Source organism: Pteropus alecto, unplaced genomic scaffold, assembly GCF_000325575.1.
Source record: "Pteropus alecto unplaced genomic scaffold, ASM32557v1 scaffold341, whole genome shotgun sequence".
NCBI lineage: Eukaryota > Metazoa > Chordata > Mammalia > Chiroptera > Pteropodidae > Pteropus > Pteropus alecto.
In genome coordinates, this window is record NW_006430739.1 from 216,646 (window position 1) to 238,804 (window position 22,159).

Sequence of the window (22,159 nt, forward strand, 5' to 3'; positions counted from 1 at the left end):
TGGTGCAGCTCAAGAAGAGGGGTTTATAAGCCAGTCTGGAAAAGCTACCCATTTCCCCTGGTGTTCCTTAAGTCAGGGCTCTGTGTGGGTTAACACCTCCACACTAGGAGAAGCCATTTGCTGAGCATCACTTACGGTGACTGAGGGTCACGTGACTCAATGGGAACAGCCCCTCACCTGGGGAGCCTGTCTCCCGTGGGATGGGAAAAGCAAAACTCATCGTGATAAGCATTTTTTAAAGAGACCCATAGCAAGTCAGACATCTTTCAAATATCTTTTTATTTTGACATAGTTTAAGACCCACAAGAAGTTGTAAAAAAAAAAATTGTTCAGAGTGTTAGTTACTGTGTACCTGCCACCTAGTTTCCCCTCATGATAATATCTTATGTAGCTATAGTACATTGTCAAAATCAGGAAGCTGATATCGGTACAATACTGTTATTATGTACAGACTTTATTTAAATTTTGCTAGATTTTGCCTGCACTTCGTGTGTGTGCGCGTGTGCGTGCATGTGCGTGCACACATAGGTCTATCAGATTTTATCATGTGTAGATTGGGGTAACCGTGAGCACAGTCAGGATGCAGAATGCAGAACTGTTCCATCACAAGAGAACTCCCCCGATGCTAGCCCTTCATAGTCAGTCACATCCTCCCCCAAGGCCAGATACCTTTAGTCCCCCAAAATCCCAAGATATCATAATACACATCAAGATTTGACCTTAGCTTGAAGAGAATGTTAGCCAGATTCAATATGACAAAACAGGTTATGGTTGTAATTTATGATCGTTACTTGTGGTCGCAACCCGTTATGACAGTACATTGTCGTGATTGTAACTTGCGGATGTGATGGTAGACAGTTGTGATTGTAACTGTCGTGATAGTAACCTGTTCTGGTGGTAAGTTGTGGTCGTAGCATTTTGTGGTTGTAACCTGTTGTGATGGTTAGTTGTCGCGGTTGTGAGTGTGGCAAGTTACGAGCATTTCTGGTTGTAACCCTGCTATACTCCCCACAATGCTTTCTTGCAGGAACTGTGTGCCTTTCATGTGGGAACAGTGTTCTCTTCTGATGAAAGGATACTGTAGTCAAATCCATCCTTCAAAACACTTCTCCAAATGATGTCCTCTTGAGTAAAAAGCTCTAAAGGCCTCTAAATGAAACTTGCAGGTGTCAGGAGAACATGGAACATTTAAAGGGCAAAGCCAGCAAATTAGCCAATTACTCCTGGGTGATAAATGGCATTTCCAGATGGGGAGATGAGGGCGGTAGCAGTGTATGTACACACACACGAAAGTCTGAATGACACGCCATGGGTTTCCTTATTAAAAGTATAAGCTTTAGCAAGGAGGAAGTGTGAGGAAATTCTTTAATTGGGCTCATATTTGAACTTCTCTTGTAAAGAGTAATCAATTGTTAGCTTAAGTTAGACCTTCTCATTATAGATGTCAGAGATTAAAGGGGTCCCAGCAAAAAATACAAGTGTGTAACTGAAACATGGTTATGATGAGCACGTGATGAAATTCTTAGACACCGTCCTTTGGGCCAGCATGCTAATACTGTGAGTGAAGATAAAACATCACATTTAAATAAATGATGATCTTTGGCATGAAAACAATTATAATTCATGCATTTTCCAGCCTTGGATCTTAGACTCATAGACTTAACTATAGTTTTGGAGTCTATTTCTGAAATAAGTTATCTGTTATATATTTTTTTTCTCAAGAAAACACTTATGCTGACCTCGTAGGCATCCCATATTTTGTCTGTAGGTGACAGTGACAGTCTCATCAACAAGTTGCATCTGTTGTCTTACCTCCCATCTCCGCATTAAATCCCTAGCGAGTTGACAGATTGGCTGGCTAAAGTGGCTGCTGGCCCTCCCTGTTCACTTGCCATTGAGATTGCCACATTAAATGACAATACTGCAAGTCACGTGAGTCCCCTGTAGCAGTTGTAGTAGAGTCACTGGTTTTCGTGGCCTCTCCACCCGTCCCCAGCTGAACCAGTTGCTGAAGGAACGGGGAGTGAGAGCAACCTTGAGCAAAAAGACACTAACCATTCTCACCAGAACAAAATGTTTTCTGAAGTGGCTGCCTTCGATCGGCCAGAGTTATAGTTGCTTTTTGAGGAGATGATTTGTTGACCTCCTCACTCCCTCGTGCCAGAAGTCCTCTCCCACGGTATCTTTTGAATCCAGAATATTCTTTGTCTTTGCCTCCCCTCAAGCCCAGGCCCACATCACCTCCACTTGGGTCATTACCTTAACTTCTTACCTCATCTCCTGGCCCCAGTTTGTCCTCAATGCAGCGTCCAGAGAGCACCATCAAGAACGTGAAACTGATCTTGTCAGGCTTGAAACTATTGTATAATAATGAAAACATATCCCAGTTAAAAAACAATGAGCATAAGATTAAACAGGCACTTCACAAAGGAAGTTATATGAATATGCTCGATATTATTTTTCATTCAGGAAATGCAAATTAAAACTACTTTGGGATGCCACAACACGCCCACCAGAATGACTGACATGAGACCGACAATGCCAAGTGTTGATGCAGATGTGGAGCAACTGAAACTCAGATGTCGTTGGTGGGAATGTAAACCTTCTTATAAAACTGAACATAGACCTGCCGGTGACCCAGCAATTTCATGCTAGTTCAAGAGAAATGAGAGCTTAAGGCAAAAAAAAAAATTAGAATGCTCATAGCAGCTTTATTTATAATAGCAAAGCAAAAACAAAACACTGGGAATGGCCCCAAGTATCAATAGAATAAGCGGATAAGTGGATAGACAATTTGTGATATATTTACATTCTTGTACGATGGAACGAATTACTGATACACATAAAACATGGATAAATGTCATTATGCTGAGTGAAAGAAGCCAAAGAAAGAGTGCATACTATATGAGCCCAAACATATGAAGCTGTGATACTTGCAGACTGATCTCTCATTCTAGAAATGAGATTCATGGCTGTCGGGGCTGGGATATGGACGAGGAGTGATTGGGCAGGCACATGAGAGAACTTTCTGGGGTGGGGGTAACATTCTGTATTTTGGTGGGGGTATGGGTTTTTCAGGTATATTCGTCTGCCAAGACTTCTCGGATAGTACACGTCGGATTTGTGTATTTTACTCCATGTAAATTTTATCTTAAGGGAATCATAAGCAAATGTGGAAGTGTGCTGATATCTGCGACTTACTTGGAAATGCATCACAAAAAATAAGAGGGGTGGATGGACACATGATAAAGCAAACAGTGCTAAGTGTTCATTATAGAATCCACGTGATGGATACAGTGCTTTCAACTTTTTTGAATGTTTGAAAATTTTCTTAAATGTTGGGGGAATTTTTTAAAGAAACACAAAGCGATCTTTTTAATGACTCCCCACTGCCTACAAGGTCAGTGAAAGCCCCTTAGGCTGCTGCCATATCTTTCTGCCCTAGACCACCAGGTTCCCTTCGTTTCCAAACATACAAGTGGGCTGGGCCTTCACATGCCGTTTCTCTGTCTAAAATGCCTTTCTTCCAGCCGATGAATTCCCACTCATTCCCCAGAGAGTACTAAGCTACTCATCCTTTAAGTCCAGGGTCCCCAACCCCTGGGCCATGGACCAGTACCAGTCTATGGCCTGTTAGGCACCAGGCCACACAGCAGGAGGTGAGTGGCAGGCGAGCTAGCGAAGCTTCATCTGTATTTGCGGTCACTTCCCAGCGCCAGCCTCACCTCCTCAGCTCCGCCTCAGATCATCAGGCATTAGATTCTCATAGGAGCACTGGTCCCTGGTGCCAAAAAGGTTCCCTCTTCTCTGAAGACTCCTCCCCTCTGTAGGCCCTATCCTACCTACTCCAACGTGGCCCTGGCTTCTCCTACAGCCTCTCGTTCCTTCTGGTATAGAATAACACTTATCACACAGAGCCATACTGGAGTCATGTGTATCTTTTTCACTGCTGCTAGATTTGGCTTCCCGAAGGCACCTTTTTCTTTATATCTTCGACACTCCCAATAAAGGTTGCTAAAATGAGGGGGATTGGGATGGAACAAACATCTGGCTTTGGTCTCTACCCTGTCAAGCCCACCTCCCCTGAAGGGAAAGGCGACACATTCGATTGGCTAGGCTGGTGACGGTCTAGGCCACATTTGGGATGGAGTGGGGCTGTGGCATGAAATGCTTTGCTCTGGACCCCAAAGGGAGTGAAGAAGCCCGAGGCGCTCTATGGAGTTGGCTGGGTATGTGTGCGCCCTTAAAGTGTATGAACTCTGATCTGGTCTGTAAGGCCAACTTTCCCCCAGGTAAGCTCCAAGATGATTTTGTGAGAGGGAAGAGAAGTAGCAGGAAGCTTCCATCTGGCTTCAGGCCATGTATTCTAACCTAGTACACAGAAGCCCTGACCTTGAGGGTGCTGGTGTCCTTGTCTAGCCCCTTCATAAGGTGAATGACTCACCTGATCTTCCTGTGACTCCTTGCATCAGTTCTCAATTGGTAAAGGACCTGGAGGGGAAGAAGGGCGTCAGTAGCACCCTCAGATCACCCTCACTGGCATGTTGGTCAGAAAACTCTTGATAAGTAGAGCCATGGAATCAACTGGGGTTGAGAGAGGGACTGGGCAGAGGGGAGAGAGTGGGTCGCAGAGGGAGCAGAAAAGGACAGGCCATTCCTCATGCTTCCTCTTCTCCAAGACAATGAATGGCTTTTGCATCCCTAGGCAGGGTCCTCCTCCTCCCCTCCTTAAAGATCATTCTGGAACAGCAGCTAGTCATTGCTCTGGCAGGATATTTTACCCACTGCTTGTTCTCTCTGGGCCTTTCAGAACGTCTGGGTCTTCTCAGAGCTAGCATTTTGGTGACCAGCTTATTCAAGTGGCAGTCCTTGGAGCCTTGGATGGTTGGGAATGGGTGTCTTCAGGGAGGGCCTTTCTTCTTCGAGCTCAAACCCTCCCTGTATTGCAAAGAGCACCGTAAAGAGAGGAGCCCCACCTGTAACTTTTCCTTGATGCTTGGAAGTGGAATGTGCTTTGCAGCACCTAACACTCCGCTGCGCTGACACCTTGGGGTCATCACCTCCTGCCACTGGATCTAGCAACCTACATGCTGGGTTAACTCCGTTATAGGCTGCTTGTTTGTAACTACTTTGGGCTCACGGGACAGAAAATACTACAGCATCTTTTTAGTCAGAAAAGAAAATTTAATGTTAGAATCAAATTAAGCACCCTTTTACTCCCAGATGGCAGATTTTAAAGCCAAAAGCATGTAGTTTTAAAAACTGAGGCAAGAATCAAAACCCAGGCTTTTAAAGAGATACAACTATTCTCTTACGGGCGTGTCTGGGTCACACATATTGGCTGTCTGAAGAATGTCCCCTAGTGCAAACCATGAACACCATCACCTCTGTTGCCCAAGGTTAAATGAGATGTTCTTGGCTGTGGTCAATTAGTTGACTGTCACTTCAAGTGCTGTCTTCCTCCAAATGCGACCTCTTCGATTTCCTTCCAGAGCTTCACAGAGACCTTCCTCCACTCTCCCCACTGCCTGGCAGGTGCCTAGGCTCAGCAGACCGCTTCCTGCCTTGGAACTGTCATTTTATTTCTGTTGTAATACCGCACATGGGAAGCCTTGCTTATGCCTTATGCTTGCTCCCAACCTGGAAACTATCTTCCAGACTTTTCCAGCCCCCCGCCAGGTTTCCTTACTGAGCTTTTGAAGAATTTTTTTTTTGTTGAGGTAAGATATACATAAAATTGACCATTTCAACCATTTTTAAGTGTACGTTTCAGTGGCATTAAGTACATTCTCACTGTTGTGCCGCCGCCATCTATCTACAGAACTTTCTCAAACTGAAACTTTGTACCAATTAAGCAAATTATGCGCCATCCTCCCCACAGTCCCTAATAGCCACCATTCCGCTTTGTCTCTATGAATGTGACTACTGTAGGTATATAAGTGGAATAATACAAGATTTTCCCTTTTGCGTCTGGCTCTTTTAGCATAATGTTGTTCACCCATGTTATAGCATGGGTCACAAGTTTCTTTTTATGGCTGAATAATATTCCATAGTATGGACAGTTCACATCATGTCTATCCATTCTCCCTACTGGATCCTTGAAGAAAATTTTTTTCTTCCATTTTGACTGTATTAACAGTCAGTATCTCGAAGTATTTGGGTCCTCTCATGATCCCTTACAAGCCATTAAATTTATCTCACATGACAGAATTGGGTTTCGGTGGAAGGGCTTACCCCAGAAATACTGGCTAAAATCCATCAGAGGTCCGCTGGCTGCTCGGTGACCACCAACTCCCCCAGGTGGTCTGCGCAGCTGTGGGCACAGTGAGAAGAGTTGGGGTCTTCCATCAGGAGCTGAAAAATTAAGAATTTGCCCCCAGGCGGCCCTTATTCCCTCTAAACAGCCCTTTCTAGATCTGTCATTTATGTCTCTGTCTTCTTCTTTGTACCCATTTCCATATTTTTTCCAGCTTTAATAACATGAAGAAATAGGTTGTCTCATGTGAGCAACAGCTCTCTAGTTCTAGTGTTCTAGAGCAGGAGTCCCCAGGCTTTCTGGCACCAGGGACCGGTGCTCCTATGAGAATGTAACGCCTGATGATCTGAGGTGGAGCTGAGGAGGCGAGGCTGGCGCTGGGGAGCGGCTGCAGATACAGATGAAGTTTTGCCAGCTTGCCCACCGCTCACCTCCTGCTGTGCGGCCCAGTTCCTAACAGGCCATGGACCTGGTCCTGGTCCACGGCCTGGGGGTTGGGGACCCCTGTGCTAGACTGCGAAGAGACCCACTTGCTCCCTCAGAGGCCCTGTCCCCGACACACACACACTTGTGGACATTCAGGCACACATACACCCAAGACAGCCTCTTTGGTGTCTTGAGATCTGAGCACCGGAAGGTCAGGTTGCAGGGTTCTATGTCAGATTGGGAGATGGCACCTGTCCTGTTACCTGGAGGCTGAGTGTTCTCATCCCTGAGGTGGGAGATGGAGGAGATCCTGGCCTTGGAGACTATCTGGAACAGTGAGGAATGGCATCCCCAGCAGTTAGCCTAGGCAGACACGCTCTGGCTGATTTTTTTCAGTTCACTTTGTGTTTGTAACCATGAGTCATTTGAAGCAACTCTTTTCTCCTTTTTTATTTGTTCATTGAAAAAAAAAACACCTTTATTTTGCTTTTCTGCTGCCACTTTTTAAATAATGAAAATCAATTTTTAAAATGTAAAAGTCAAAACATGTAAAAGTCCCAGCTGTGGTTCTTGGAAATCTAGAATATTTACAAAAGTCTTTAAGTACTTGAATATCCCCACTAGCAGTTCTAGATGTAATCTTCCCACACGATTCTCCATGGCCTTGACAAATCACGTGTCTTGGGTACTCACTGTGAGTACAGGGTTCTGCCGTTGTCATAAAGGGCAGACGTGTGCATTGCATCCCTACCTCCCAGGGAAGTGCCTGTATAGGACTCAAGACTGACGTGTGTGTATATTTTCATCGTTATCTTTTGTATTTGAAGATGCTGAAGATATAACACTTCTTTTGACAACAGGGCTGATTTAAAACTTCATCACTGAAGTGACACCTCCTCTTCTACAATGGTCACTATTGCTATGGGGGTCACTATAGCTACGATGGTTGCTACAGGTACAGCAGTCGCTATAGCTGTGGTAGTCACCATAGCTACAGTGGCAGTTTCTATACCTATGACAGCCACTATTGCTATGACAGCGGTCCCTAGACCTACAGCATAGCTCTGTATGTATAGTATAGGTTTCTATACTCAAAGCAAATTGCAGCATGAGAAATGCCATAGAGATGAATTTCTGGTATAATAGAGGGCTACTCCAGTTTCCTTAGTGTATAATTGTGGCATGTAATTATGAAGTCAGTAGGCAGGTAAGAATACAAAACACTGTCCTTGAGAAGAAAGATCCTTCCAGTGACCTGTGAAATAGCCTCTTTGAGTTGTCTCTCCGGTTGTGGAAAAATACAGGTGGATAGATGTGCATGAGGCTTGCATATTTTAAAAATTTTATAAGTCATATGAAAAATACTTGCTTATTGTTTCACCACCTAGGAAGAGTTTTCCAGTACTCCTTTGGAGTTTATGCTTGCAGTATTTTTTCTACTCATAACTCTACACTGTAAATAATTGTGTTTATTTTTATTAAAATAGAATCATGCTACCTTTTTAAATTTTATTCAGTAATATCCCGAATATTTTTGTCATTTAAGAATGCTCTAAAATATGTCCATGACTGCATAATATTGTTCCACCATAATTTGTTTAACCAGTACCTATTTCTGTACGGAGAGGTTTTTTTTCCCCCCTCCACCTTTTCCTACTGTACACAGTGTCATGGTGAACATCCTCATAGCAAAAAAACAAAAACAAAAACATAATTGTCAGATAAATTCCTGGAAGTTGAATCGCCGAGTCACAAGAGGTGTAAATTTTTAAAGATGCGACTCAAAGGTACTGCCAAATGATTCTACCAGCTTCCATTTCTGCCGCTAGGAAGTAAACAGGTGCTTGTCTGCTCACATCCTCCCCTCCACCGGTTATTACAGTTTTGTAATCTTTGCAAATTTCATCAGGCAAAATGCTATCCTGTTTAAATTGGCATTTTTTTGAATCCAAGAAGTGAGACACTTTCCATCTTTATGTCTTATTACACTCAATATATTGTGTGAATTGCCTGTTCACGCCCATTGCCTATTTTTCGACTGGAATCATTATCTTTTCTCATTGATTTGTAAGGGGCCCTTTTACACTAGGGATTAGTATGAAGTCCTTTTCCTATATTCCAAAAAATATTTTATTTACTCATTCATCAATCGATAGACCTTTGGGTTACTTCCACTTTTTGGCTTTAATGAATAATACTGCAGTGAAATTAGTGTACAAGTTTTTGTGTGGCCATATGCCTTTGATTCTTTTGTGTATATATCTAGAAGTAGATTTGTTAGGTCGTGTGGTATCTCTCTCTCTGTGTAACTTCGAGGAACTGCCAACTATTCCATAGTGGCTGGACAATTTTAGATTCCCATATACAATATCGGAGGGTTCCAATTTCTTCACATACTTGCCAAAACTTATTACCTATTTTTGATTATAGCCATCTTGATGTGTGTAAAGCAATATCTCATTATGGGTTTGATTTGCATTTTCCTAATGAGTACTGATGTTGAGTATCTTTTAAGCACCGGTGTGCTTATTGGCCATTTATATGTCTTTTGGAGAAATATTCATATCCTTAGTCCATTTTAAAATCAAATTATTTGCCTTTTATTATTAAGTTGTAGAAGTTCTTTATTCTCAATACTAGTTCCTCATCAGATATAAAATTTGCCAATGCTTTCTCCCATTTTGTGGGTTCATCTTTCCACTTTCTTGATGATGTCTTTTGAAGCACAAAAGTTTTAATTTTGCCGAAGTCCAATTTATTCATGTTTTTCTTTTGTTGTTTGTGCCTTTAGTACTGAAGTTTACTTTTGATATAATCTTTTCCATTTTGAGTTTTTAGATATGGGGTCATGTTTGGAAATTCATTTCTCATCCCAAGACAATATAAATGTTGTCTTACGTTGTCTGATAGTGCTTTCATGGCTTCATCTATCTTATATTTATTGGGAGCTTGCTTCCATGGATGTTATTGGATTAGATACATTGATTTTATGCTGATGGTTCATCAGTTGTCCCAATATTGTCTTTTGCTCGGCATGCATTTTGTATAAGGACTGGGTTCAGCCTGTGCTCAAAGGAAGTGAACAGAGCGCAGTAGCCAAATGAAGATCAAAGCCATGACATTGGCTTGGCTGACTCCAGTTCGGATTCATGCAACTAGAAGGAACAGAATGATCTAGAATGCCTGCCTTTCTATTTTCCAGTTCTTTAGCTTCAAGGTATTTCTAGCTCGCATGCCCATCTGAGCAATGAGTCGCCCACAGGATAGGATCTTTTTTTTTTTTTTTTTGACATTTTCTTAGGATAACGTTTCCATAAAATCACAGATTGTTGGCTATTGTAAACAATGCTGCAATGAACATATAGATGCATATATCTTTTTGAATATTTTTTTTTTCATTTTCTTAGGATAACGTTTCCATAAAATCACAGATTGTCAGATAGTCAGGAATTCCTAGAGACATTAAGTGTTGAGCTTTTGAGTCTTTTTGACAGCCTGAGAGAGTGCTAGACTTCTCTGTATGCCCCCAGAGGAACACTAGGCAAGGGGCAGTCCTGTTTACCTTTCATGTAACACCCTCTTAACTCAGCCGTGTCATATTGATCGTGAAGTTCAAGTTGCTGTGAATCCTCATGATCACATATTAATAAGGAAAGAGAGACTTGTGAACACTCAGCTTCATTCCACCTTGAGTTGAAAGAAAGAATAGGTTGAATTGCTCAGACCTGTCTGGAAATCTGGTGACATGAACACGTCAGAAGAAGACAGCCGTGAAGGGGCCATTGATGGGCTCACGTAGGCTCCAAGTCCTCACAAGTGATTGTTTTTTTCAAACACTGGTGCTCCTTGTTTTCTAAATAACCATTCAGATCCAATCAGGGATCTTTGTAAAATAAATGCATTTAACCCAAGGATTTAGCCCCAGGTGGGGACATAGCAAACCTCATTTTCTCCCCTCCAACTTTTTTTTAAAATACTTTATTTTTAGAGCACTTTTAGGTTCACAGCACAATTGAGCAGAATGTATAGAGTTCCCATACCCCCCACCACACACACCCACATCCTCTCCCATTACCAATAGCCCTTACCAGAGGGGGTGGGGATATTTGTTACAGTCGAGGAGCCCACATTCCCCCAGACTCTTCGATTGGTGAAGGACATGTCAGAGTTCATTGCCTCCAACATCCCAGGGCAGTTTCCCCTAAGAACCCCGGGCTTTGGGAACACAGTCTCCCTCCGTTAACGAGAGGAGGGTGACATGAAAGGAGTGCTCAAGGCTAATTAATGTCCTGAAAGACCAGCACTTGCTCGTCAGGGAACCGCTGTCTGGGGAAGCGTGCGTGCGTGCGTGTGTGTATGTGTTCTGTGAAATTATATCTCATGCATAGATTCCCGTGACCCCCGCTGCAGTCAGGATAAAGGACAGTTCTGTCACCACAAGGACCCTGCCTGTTTTCCTTTTATAATCACAGTCATCTCCCTCCCTAATTCCTGTCAACCACTAATCTCTTCTCTGTGATATTTCAGAGCCTTTTGAATTTCCAAATCCTGGGTAAGGCATTGGCAGCCTGCATTTGTTTATGTTCTAAGAATGACTCCAAGTCTATGCCAAGCCGGAAGTAGAAGCCCTTAAAAACTCTTAATTATGACTTAATCCTTGTAGCATATCGTAAAGACGCTGTATAGGTACCTAAGTTGCATGAACAGAAACATCTGGGTTTGAAGGCAAGCTCGTAAAGTACTAGGCACAGGAGGAAAGCGAAGTGAAATATTAATCGTAAATCTCACTGGCTGCTGGGATTATAAATTCTTTTTATGCTAACCTCTCACCCTTTTTTAAAAACAAAGTTTTATATAAGCATGTTTCTGTAATCAGATAAAGAATACACACTTGATATAGGAGAAAGTGGATACGTGGGACACATGTCATTCCGTCAAGCTTACCTGGCATAGGCCCAGCTCTGCCACCTGCCGGCAAGTCCCTCACTTGCAAGCTTCCGCTCCCTCCCCTATAAGGCAGGGATGCTACGTGACCTGCCCCTGGGTTGCGAAGAGATTCAGTGGAGTACTGTGCAGGAAGAGCTGGGATGTAACAAACGCTCAATGCACAGTGGCTATCATTTTCAAAATATAAACTCCCACATGGCAGCCTCGGCTTTATGGGTGATGGGCACCAGGGAGCAGGTCCTGCTTCAGTCTCGTAGAAGCCCACGGGGGTTACTGGGTGTGGGGCCTGTGCAGAGGGGATTCAGAAGGGTCAAGGAGTCGGGAAGGGGCTGTCCCTCCTGACCCAGAGCTGGGTGGTCACTGGTTCACAGCGAACACCAAGTACTTCTGTCCTTTCTCCAGGTGATGGTCGCTATGGCAACAACGACGACTCTGAAGCCGGTGGGTTTGAGTTCCAAGGTTTCTGCTGGAAACGACGGGAGAGAGTGCTGGCCCGCTCTTGTCTCAGAGTTGGCCTTTCTGACCTTCCCCTGACTGTTTCTGGTAGAGAACTGTGAGGCCAACAGCAGAGGGACCAAGTCATTTAAAGCAATTAAGTGTAAAAATATGGATCCCCGGGGAGGTGGCCCCATGGGCAGCCCGCTGGCTGGCCTAAGACCCAGGTACCTGTCTGGGACCGCACCATTTCCACGTCCACCTTTTAAGCTTCTCAGAATGGAAATCCTTACAGAAAATGAGAAGCACTTGGCAAATCCAAGGGGGCACTGTGTCATTTGAACCCCTGAGATACAGTGGCATAGGCCTGTCACACTGGCATCGGGGTCCTGGGCATTGGAGCAAGCTTAGCTCGGTGCCTGAGCCTATCCTCCTGCTGCTGTTGGCTTGACTTCACTTCTCATTTCTCCCACCCTCTCCTTTGCCCAGGAATGTCTCCAGAGACCGGCACCATTGCCGGCGTGGCCAGCGCCCTGGCCATGGCCCTGATCGGCGCCGTGTCCAGCTACATCTCTTACCAGCAGAAGAAGTTTTGCTTCCGCATTCAACGTAAGTGGATCTGCCCTGCGGCCGCTCGTTGCTGTGCCCGCAGCGGTTTCATTCCCCGCACCCCTGGACTTGAACGAATGGTTACGGTCTTTGGAGGGAAAGGGGCAGAAACATGAGCAAGTTGAGATTCACGTCCACTCAACAGCCTGTCTGAGAGCAACTCCAGAGAAGGCTTCTCGGGTGGGAGCGGGGAGCGGAGTTGCACTTTGGAAATTCTTGCAGACAGAACTGAAGTGTAAACCGGCCTGGAAGAGATGATGGGGCTGGACACAATGACCTTGATCTTCCAAGCCATCCAGTTCCCAGAAGTCAGATTTCTGTGGCAGCAGAGCGCAGTGACCATGGTGATGCTTCCTTGTCATAGAACAGGAGAGACCCTGGGATTTCTCTATGGCCTCAGATCTCACCAAAGGAATATGGAGACTTCAGAGCCCCTGGGTCAGTCAACAGCTCCCTGTCATGCTGCCAGTTTCCTCAGGAGCAGAAGGGAGTCTCTGGGCATCGCTAAGACCCAGCAGGCAGCACTGCTGGACAAACCAGTTGGGATCCCTTTCGGATCCCAAGAAGTCACTGACCTGGTACCTCTGCTCCTCCCACTATGAGCCAGAAAATCTTAAAAAATATAGGGAGTCACGAATCGATTTAAAGGAGTAGGAATGCAGGGGAGAGAATGGTTTTGTGGCACCCCCACCCCCACCCCACCCCACATGCTATATTTGTGAAAGCTAGCTTGCATTTTATGCCATAGCTGTGTGTCTATAAGATGCGAGTATATCGCACTTACAAATGGAATCCCGTCTTGGAGGCTGGCAGGTATCCCACGTCGGGAGCCCTGTGGGGATGCTGTTGGGGGCGAACAGGAAGCCCACACTTGTTGGTTTTAGAAGCACAGTGTTGACATGTCACTGTCTGCTGAGTGTGTCTCTGCCTTAAGGCCCGGGATTTTTAGTTCAAGTGATAAAACAGGACTCAGGGGCAGTTTCTGTCTTTCTGAAGCTTGGGAGCAGTCGGTGTGAGGCTCCACCTACCGTGGCTCTAGGCCTCTGCCCTCAAGTCCAGCCTGGAGCCGAGCTTCCAGAAAACTAACCCGGCCTGCAGAACGCTTTGAATGTGGAAATTGCTGAAGTCTCCGACGAATTTTTCACCTGGCCATCGCATTTGCTTCTTGTATATCACTTTCTTGACCAGGGCCCCCACATGCAGCTACACAGGCTGTGTACAGCAGTCCTCCATGGGCGCCACTCACATTGCAGTGTACAACCTGCACAACCTCACAATCTCGCTGCTCACTTGAGATTCAGAAGCTGGGAACAGGGAGGAGTCGGGAGAGCAGACCTGGAGGCTGGATTGTCCTTAGAGCTGTCCCTTGTCTCAGCTCAAAAGCAAAAATCTGAGTGACTCAAAACAACAGAAATCTGTCTTCCCACAGTTCCGGAGGCCGGAAGTCTAAGATCGAGGTGTCAGCAGGGTTGGTTTCTTCTGGAAGCTCTAGGGAAGGGCCCTTCCCTGCCTTTCTTCCAGGTTCTGGTGGCCCTAGGCGTACCGTGGCTTAAAGCTACATCCCTCCAATCTCTGCCTCTGTCTCCACATGCCTTTCCCTCTGTGTGTGTCGTCTCTTGTCTCTCGTACAGACACTTGTCATGAGGTATAGGGCCCACCTGGGTAACATCTGCAGAGAGCCCTTTTCCAAATGAGGTCACATTCACAGGGTCCAGGGATGAGGAGGAGGACAGATTTTAGCAGGGTCACCATTCACCCCAGTACAGCACCGTCGCCCTAACAGTGAGGATTATTGAAGGAACTTACTCGAGATGGAAAGCGATGAATCCAGAAGGGGCGCCAGGCAGGAACGGGGAGAGGAAAAGAGGTTGATTTCCAAACCGGAAAACATGTCTGGGTTGTATCTATCTCTGTGGGGACACTAAGGTGAAATGAAAATACAGTATTTTCACACTTGTTTCCTAAAACAAACAGGTGTGAGGTTTTGCAAATTGGATTAGCAAGAAAGCCAAAGAAAACATGAGAACACGAAGGCCTTGGTATATAGAGTTGAACAATTTATATGATATTTGGGAAAGAATAAACCGAAAACGGGGCATTGAGGACAGCTGAAAGCCATGTGGCAACAAGGCTGGAGGACATGGACGTGACTTCTTTCTTGGGGGCGGCCTCAAGGTGAGGGTGTTGCTGGGTGGGGCAGTTAGGGCGAGCCTGCTGGCAGGGGTGGCACAGGCCCGGGAGGCAAGTGCACTTGTGGGACTAGTGGCGGATCCCAGGGAGTTCGTGAAACGCGCTGCCGTCGCAGACCCCGCCCCCCATTCAGCGGCAGGGCCGGCTCCCCTCCCTCCCACTGGCCCCTCTCTAGGCAGCTCCTCCATATGTGTCTTTGGCCCCCTGTGTGTTCCCCCTCAATCTGTTCATGATAGGCTTGTCATTGCTTAACGTGCACTATCCCAAATCCCTTACCTGGACACACTCATGCAAGTGCTGTCATCCCAGTTCGCGCAGAAGGGAACCGAGTATGGAGTGTCCCCCAGATTTGAAAAGGACCTCTCTTGCTTCGGCATCCGCCCCCTGGGCGACCAGCTTTCTCTTCAGAATTTGTAAGTTGTCTCTGTCCCATCTTTGTGGCCCCTCACATTCCAGCAGTCCTGAGTCTTCTGTCACCCCACCTACAGCAGTGGCATCCCCCATCCCGGGGCTTGTGCCTCCTGCGCAGCTCTGCTTTGGGGCCACACCACCACCATGGCCCCTGCCCGTCCAGGGCCAAGTCTCCCAGTCTTCCATCTGGATGCTTCCATCAGACTGCTGCCTGCCCAAGAGTTCCCCACACTTCTCCCAGCTTGCAACAGCCAGAGGGACCAGTTTAAAATGCACAGGGCCAGCTCTGCCGGGACCTCCCATGCTCTCCGGGTCATGGCCGAGCCCCTGAGCTTGGCATTCGAAGTCCCTTCATGGTTCAGTTCTAACCACGTCTCTTCCCTCCCCAGCCCTGCAGCCCTGGTCTCAGGAGCCTCTCTCCACAGCCCTCCCCACTTCCCTGAGTGTGCCCTGCTGTCTCCAGCGTCCTGTCTGCTGTCCCATCTCCACTGTCTCTTCTCCTCACCTAGCTGCTCTCATCCTTTGGGCCTGGAGTACCGTCCTAGGAAGGCTTCCCTCCTTCCCGGCCCATGGCCCGTGACTTGGCACTTCTGCGTGTGGCCGTAGTGCCTCCACCGACTGTGATCGAGCCCATGGTGGGGGCATTGGGTTTGGTCATTTGTTTCTATCCGAGACCGCTGTCTCTCCACATCACTCTCTGGACTGTCAGCCCCGTGCGGGGACTGCGTGTGCTTCATGCACCTAGGCCCGGTTGGAATGCGAAGGAGTCCCATGGATGTGGGGTGGCTAAGCCCGCTGTGAAGCCTGGAGCCGGGACCTCCCACCCCAACCCTGTCTCCTGAGGCTCTGACCAGAGTGGCCTCAGCCACCACCGCGTGGAGGTCAGGAAGGCAGAGCACAAACCGCTCTGCACCCAGCGCACCGGGAAGCCCCAAGGGGTGAGGGGATGGCTGGTGGCTACTAGGAGGTGGCCATCGTGGTGCTTAGTGGCTGGGTTCTAGTCGCCACCGCCACCAAAGCGGCTCAGGTTTTGGGGACCCTCTGCCTCCCCATTCTCTGCCCTCAGTGCCGAGGGCCAGTCCGTCTCACAGAAAGCCTGTGTGCTTTGTTGCGGGGGGCTGCGTTCTTCCTCCTAAGCTTTGTGTCTTCCCTTCAGATGCAGCAGAAGGTCAAGGTAACGATGCACTCTGACAGTCATTTTCCTCTTCCACTTTGGCCTCGATGCCTCCCCACCCTGCTGCTCTTGCTCCTTATCACAGCTCCCCACCCCATCCCCTCCCCTGGCACTCTCCAGCTTCGACCACAACCATCTTTAGCTTTCCCCAATACATATGGAAGTATGCCACCTGCCAGACTCTGTATTCACAGGTTGGGAATGGCTGTGTTCAGGAATGCATGGGAAGGGGTGAAGATCCTGTCTGGGACTCAGATGCCCACTGGTGGTCATCCGTGAGGAGCAGTCAGAGCGCTGCTCACAGGCAGAAGCCAGTCCAGTGCATGTTAGGATGGCAGCACATCTCCCAGCCCCTGCCCATCAGCTGGGAACAGCTGCCACCAGCTCCATCACCTGCCCCGCCCCTTATGGAGGCTGGACACACCTGACAGTGAATGATGCCTGCATATTTCCTGGGCCCATCTGGTGTCTGCCTTGAGCCCAGCAAGCAGCCGGGCAGGCAGCCATACTGGTGTAGATGAACGTGAGTGCAGCCCAGGATGGCGGAGCGACTTACACTGGTGCCTGCTCAGTCAGTCGGTTGGTTAGAGCCGTGACCCAATTTCCCCCAGGCCCAGGGCTCTGATGAGGTTTCCAGTCTCCAGCTCGTCCAGGGGTAAGACACAGACTCTTGATTCCCCAAGCAGCGGTGAGGTCCACTCCGTGTACTGAGTAATGGCTCTTGCGTCCAGCATGGTGCCACTCAGTGGCCGGTGTGCTGGCATGCACAGGATACTTTGTAGAGTCCCCAAGTCCCTCAGAAATACGTGGGGAGAAAGCCCTAATGATCAAATAGACCAGAGCAGCTATGGGTGGGCCCCGGGCCCTGCACGCTGGGGCAGAAACAGTGCCATTCCACTGCCCAGTTGGCCTCTCCGCGTGGGTGTCGCTGGGAAGGCTGCACGCTAGCAGGAGGCTTTGCTGGCATCTCCACAGTGAGCCCCACTCAGCCATCTGCCCCTCCCTGCTTGACATCCATCAGTCACTCATGCGGTGCTTGGCTCCCTCTCTGCCTCCCTGGCCCCTGGGCCAGCATGTGGACCCATGGGTGACACCAAGCCCTGCCATTGTGTGCCCTCTCTCTGCTGGGCAGAGCTGCTGTCTGGTACACATTCTCATACAGTGGCACCTGCCCTATGGGGATGGGGTGTCTGTCAGGCCTTTGCCACTTGTCATCACGTCTGAGGACAATGATGAGAACTGGGCAGAGCAGCCCACTCCCAGCCAGCCTGTCTTTGCCCAGACAAGGACACTGAGGTGGCCTGGACTGCGGGGCCTTGAGTCCGTTAAGGGAGTTGTGTGTTTTGAACTGTACCGGAGGACTTGCTCAGGAGGCTCGATTATGGTGGGAGACCTTTTGGTTCTGTCAGTCACTGACTCTGCCCTTTGCCCTTCGCAGAGGGTCTCAATGCAGACTACGTGAAAGGGGAGAACCTGGAAGCCGTCGTGTGTGAGGAGCCCCAAGGTGAGGACTTCTTGGTCACTGTCTGTCGCTGAAGGACTCCTAGCCGGTGGGCCTGGCACTGAGCAGAACTGTGCTAGTGCAGAGGTGTCTGTTCCTAGAATTTCCAGCCAGACCAAGGAGCTGCGGGAGCCCGGAGGTCCCTGTACTGTGCCCCTGATCACCCGGACACCAGGGCCAGCTGGTGCCATGTCGAGGACCTCCATGTGCTATAGGGGCTCCGGCTCTGGTCTTGAGTCATCTGCGCATGAGCCCCAGGCCCATGCTCTCTGCACGGGTGTGTCTGGGAAGGCTGCACGCTAGCAGGAGGCTTCGTTGCCATCTCCATAGTGAGTCCCACTCAGCCATCTGCCCGCCTCTGCTCGGTACCCATCACTCACTCAGGCAGTGCTTGGCTCCTACACAAATTCCGATGGAGCCATGGGGAATCTTTTAACCTAGGCCCATACATTTCAATTTGAAAATTGCCAAAGGGAACTTGATTAAAACACAGACCCTGTTATTAGAGACCATTCCTCTCCCTACCTTCCTCCCTATTCCGTGGTCACCAAGCCCTTTCTGGGTCCCAGAGCCATTGGCGATGGGGGCTGTGTGAGGTCAGGCTTCTGGCCTGGAGTGGCCAGTCTCAGGGCAGATACCACCTATGGCCCAGAATGCCAGTAGGGTGGTCGGGAAAGGCTGTGCGAAGTGGAGGAGCAGCAGAGGATGGGGTAGGCGGAGACAGGGGCACGGGGAGTATGGAACCTGTTGTGGCTGGAGCAGAGGGCAGCAGCAGGGGTGTGGGGGCACTGGTGTGCGATGGGGGACAGGGTGCTCTGTGCCATTGCTTAGGGTGGATACCTGGCCGTCTTACACTGAATAGATTAAAGCAGGAGTCCCCGACCTTTGTGGCACCAGGGACCGGGGCTCCTATGAGAATCTAACGCCTGATGATCTGAGGCGGAGCTGAGGCGGTGATGCTAGTGCTGGGGAGCGGCTGCAAATGCAGGCGAAGCTTCGCTCACTCACCTGCTGCTCACCTCCTGCCGTGCAGCCCGGTTCTTAACAGGCCACTGACCGGTACTAGTGTGCAGCCCGGAGTTTGAGAAACCCTAGATTAAAGAATCCTGGATTAAAACATGAGGAAACTCGACTACAGTAGCATTCACTATGATCATTTTTAAAAGTCTTAGGCACCATTGTGCGAGCACGTACTGTGGGCCAGGTACTGTATTCAGTACTTTCTTTCCAATAACCCTCCCAGTCTACAGCCATGCCACCCTGAACATGCCCAATCTCGTCTGATCTCGGAAACTAAGCAGGGTCTGGGTAGTACTTGGATAGGAGACCACCTAGGAAGACCAGGTGCTGTAGGCATAAAAAAATAAAGGAAAATAATCCTCCCAGCAATGCCATCAGGAGCATTCCAGTTTTATAGGTGAGAAAAAGGAGACTGAGTTGTTTGCCAGGGTCTGTGCAGCTTCCTGCTTCTCTCCAGGGCCTACGTTTGCCCTGACCAAGACAGAGTCGGTGCCAGAGGAGAGGTTGCCAGGGATGGCCAGCCCCTGCACGGGACAGAGAGAGAGCCAGATCGCTGTCCCTAGCAGGGGGTGGCTTGTGTATTTGTGCCTTCTGTGCGGGGTGGAAATGAGTCCCTTCTAAAGGGCATCTTTTCTCCACAGTGAAATACTCAGCACTGCCGCCGCAGTCCGCAGAGCCACCGCAGCCCCAGCCACCCCGGATCTGAGGGCCCCGTGCAGCAGCAGGTGCACAGTCGCGCCACCACTGGGGACCCAGCTCCTTATTTCATTTGGACCCACAGCCGCTGTACCGCTCCTTTGATGTCACTGGCTTTTCGTTCTAATTTCTGGATGAGCTCTGGGTGTGAGTTAGGTTTCTGCGCCCTGCACACAGGGTGGAGGTGACCACCCTGTCACAGGTGCTCTGGAGACTTGGTGTTGAAATCCAGCCTCAGGAGCTGCTGGGTCACCAATTCCCCAGAGCCAGCCTAGCCTGTTCCAGGCCTTTGTGAACTGGGGAGGAGGACGCCGAGCTGGGGGAGGGCAAGAGGATGCTTCCTTTTAGGGGACGAGTTTGACCACAGGGTAGTGTGATCCTAGAGGAGTGGCATTGACTCGCTGGTAGGTTTCTGCCAATAGGTAACACTTGGTGTGACCTCAGCTGTCAGGTGGCCCGGCTAGCACCTGGTGCTTGGAACCCCTGCAAAAGAGCCAACAGCTGAGCCCTGGCTAACACCAGGCACACATACAGGACACCGGGGTGGGGTAGGGTTGGGGGGCGTCATTTTGGTCCTTCTTTCTGGTTACAGCTTTGACACTGCTGGGCTTCTAGAGAGCTGGCCCACGTGGAGGCTTTTTATTTATTTAAGTGCAAATATGCATGCCGTGATAGTCCTCCCCGGGGAGTTCAGGAATCTTCTGCATAAGTGGGAACCTGTGGCTCAGGTCTAATTCCCATCTGATTCCATAGGGGATTGGATGTGTTTTCCAGGCTGATGTGATTAGTCTGTAGGAATCATTTATGCATTGGAAATGCATTTTATCCTGGGCGGGGGCGGGGGAGGGTGTTCACTCTCCACCCCGTTTGTGTTCTTATTTTGGTAGCAAAAGCTACAGACATCAAGAATGAGCATCAAAGCCAAAAGCATGCTTGTCGTTGGCACAGACGTGTATTTGAGGGGGCGGAGGGGAGGGTTGCTTGCTTGGTTTAGTGATGTACACCTGACTTGTAAGTTTGTAGGTACCCTGCCTGGCCTGTTCATGAGTGCTGGGGGTCTGCTCAGCATGGTAAACACCAGACCTTGGGGACTAGCCCCCCACCTGGACTGGTGCTGTATGCTTTGGGCTGGAGCACAGCTGGCTTCCTGGAATGTTCTCTTTGGCCAACATGTGGTCCTGTCCTGGGAGCTCTGCTGTCAGGCTGAACTAGAACCACCATCTACTGATAATCAGTTTGCAGTGTCAAAAAGCACTTCTGAAAGCGTAATAGGTCAGCAGAAAGGTAGGGTCCTATTTATGTTTGTTCTCGTGCTCCTTTGACCTGCATGGGCGGCCCCTGGCATCCCACAGGCCATGCGTTAACTCCTCATCTGCTGAACTGGGGTGAGGCAACTCCAACTTGAAGGAATCTGAACAGACCCTGCAGGTTATGTAACGCATGCCTCATGCGTTCATTTTAGCCCTTGTTTTAAAAATATACGACTCATTGCAGGACGGGGATGAGTCGTAGTGCGTGGGTCAGTGCTACTGTTTGGACCCATTCCTGGCGCAGGCCTGCGGGCCCGAAAACCCCCCCTCCCCTGCACGGGGGCACACCAGACAGGCCAGGAGTGTGCGAGGGGGTGGGGAGCACTGAGGACACACATGCATGCGTTGCAGAGGGAAGAAAATGTGGCCTTCCGTGCTCCAGGAGATTGAGCAGGAGAGGCATTGCTTGCAAGCTGCGCCTGTTTGTAGCGCCTCCCTCTCCTCAGTGGCCAGGCTGTCAGCTTTGCCAGGCTTGTTCCTCCCAAGGATGGCAATGGTTGGTGGCCTCAACCCCTGTCTGTTTCTGGGCTGCAGGCAGCTATGATGGATTTTTGCATCCATGGCCTTTTGCTGTGTACATGGGGTGACCTCAGGGCCTGGGGAGGGCCAGTGTGCTAAGGAACAGGAGTCGGAGAGGGATCGCGTTAAGGTGGCTGCGCATCAAGGTCCCTGAGGCATTTTAAATGAAGAGAAATGGCAGCGCTTGTGTGTGGCAAGATGCTTGTCTCCCTGCCACCGGGAAGTATGGACATTTACAGAGCTGTCAGTCATGGCAAGGAGTAGGATGAGGACTGATGGGACCCATGTGTACCCTGCCATGACCAGGCGTGGTGTTGGCACTAGGGTTGTTGGGCTTTTCCACTGGGAGGCTGGAAATCGGGCACCTACCCCCCCACCCCTGGTTTTTCCTCTTAGCTTTAGTGTGAAGCTAGTGATGGCAAAGAGCCTGCAGTCCTCCAGTTGTGATGAGGAGTCAACATACTCCGCGGGGCGAAGCCACCTCCTTAGCATCATTGACTTTGGTGATTTTTGCTCCCCCCTAGCTATCGGGGTGCTTTCTGCAGAATGCCCACAGCCCAGTGCCCAGACCTGCTCCTAGTGACTGGCCATGCCTGGAAGGTCACTCAGCAGCTGCCGTTTGCAGAGCTCTTGTCCCGGGGGGACACTGATGCCTGCAGAAGCTT

General features: G+C 48.9%; 1 protein-coding gene and 1 pseudogene across 1 annotated transcript in view; both read left to right on the forward strand.

Annotated features, from left to right (window-relative positions):
- CD99L2 (CD99 molecule like 2) overlaps window positions 1-22,153 on the forward strand; it is a 58,781-nt gene extending 36,628 nt beyond the window's left edge. The window contains exons 9-12 of the mRNA XM_015595459.1: window positions 12,032-12,070; window positions 12,554-12,673; window positions 17,887-17,952; window positions 19,611-22,153. Of these exons, the coding sequence (XP_015450945.1) occupies window positions 12,032-12,070; window positions 12,554-12,673; window positions 17,887-17,952; window positions 19,611-19,675 (290 nt within the window). The 3' untranslated portion in view covers window positions 19,676-22,153. The remainder of the gene's footprint in view (window positions 1-12,031; window positions 12,071-12,553; window positions 12,674-17,886; window positions 17,953-19,610) is intronic.
- On the forward strand, window positions 19,192-19,305 carry LOC112485456 (annotated as a pseudogene).
- Window positions 22,154-22,159: the final 6 nt, after the last annotated feature.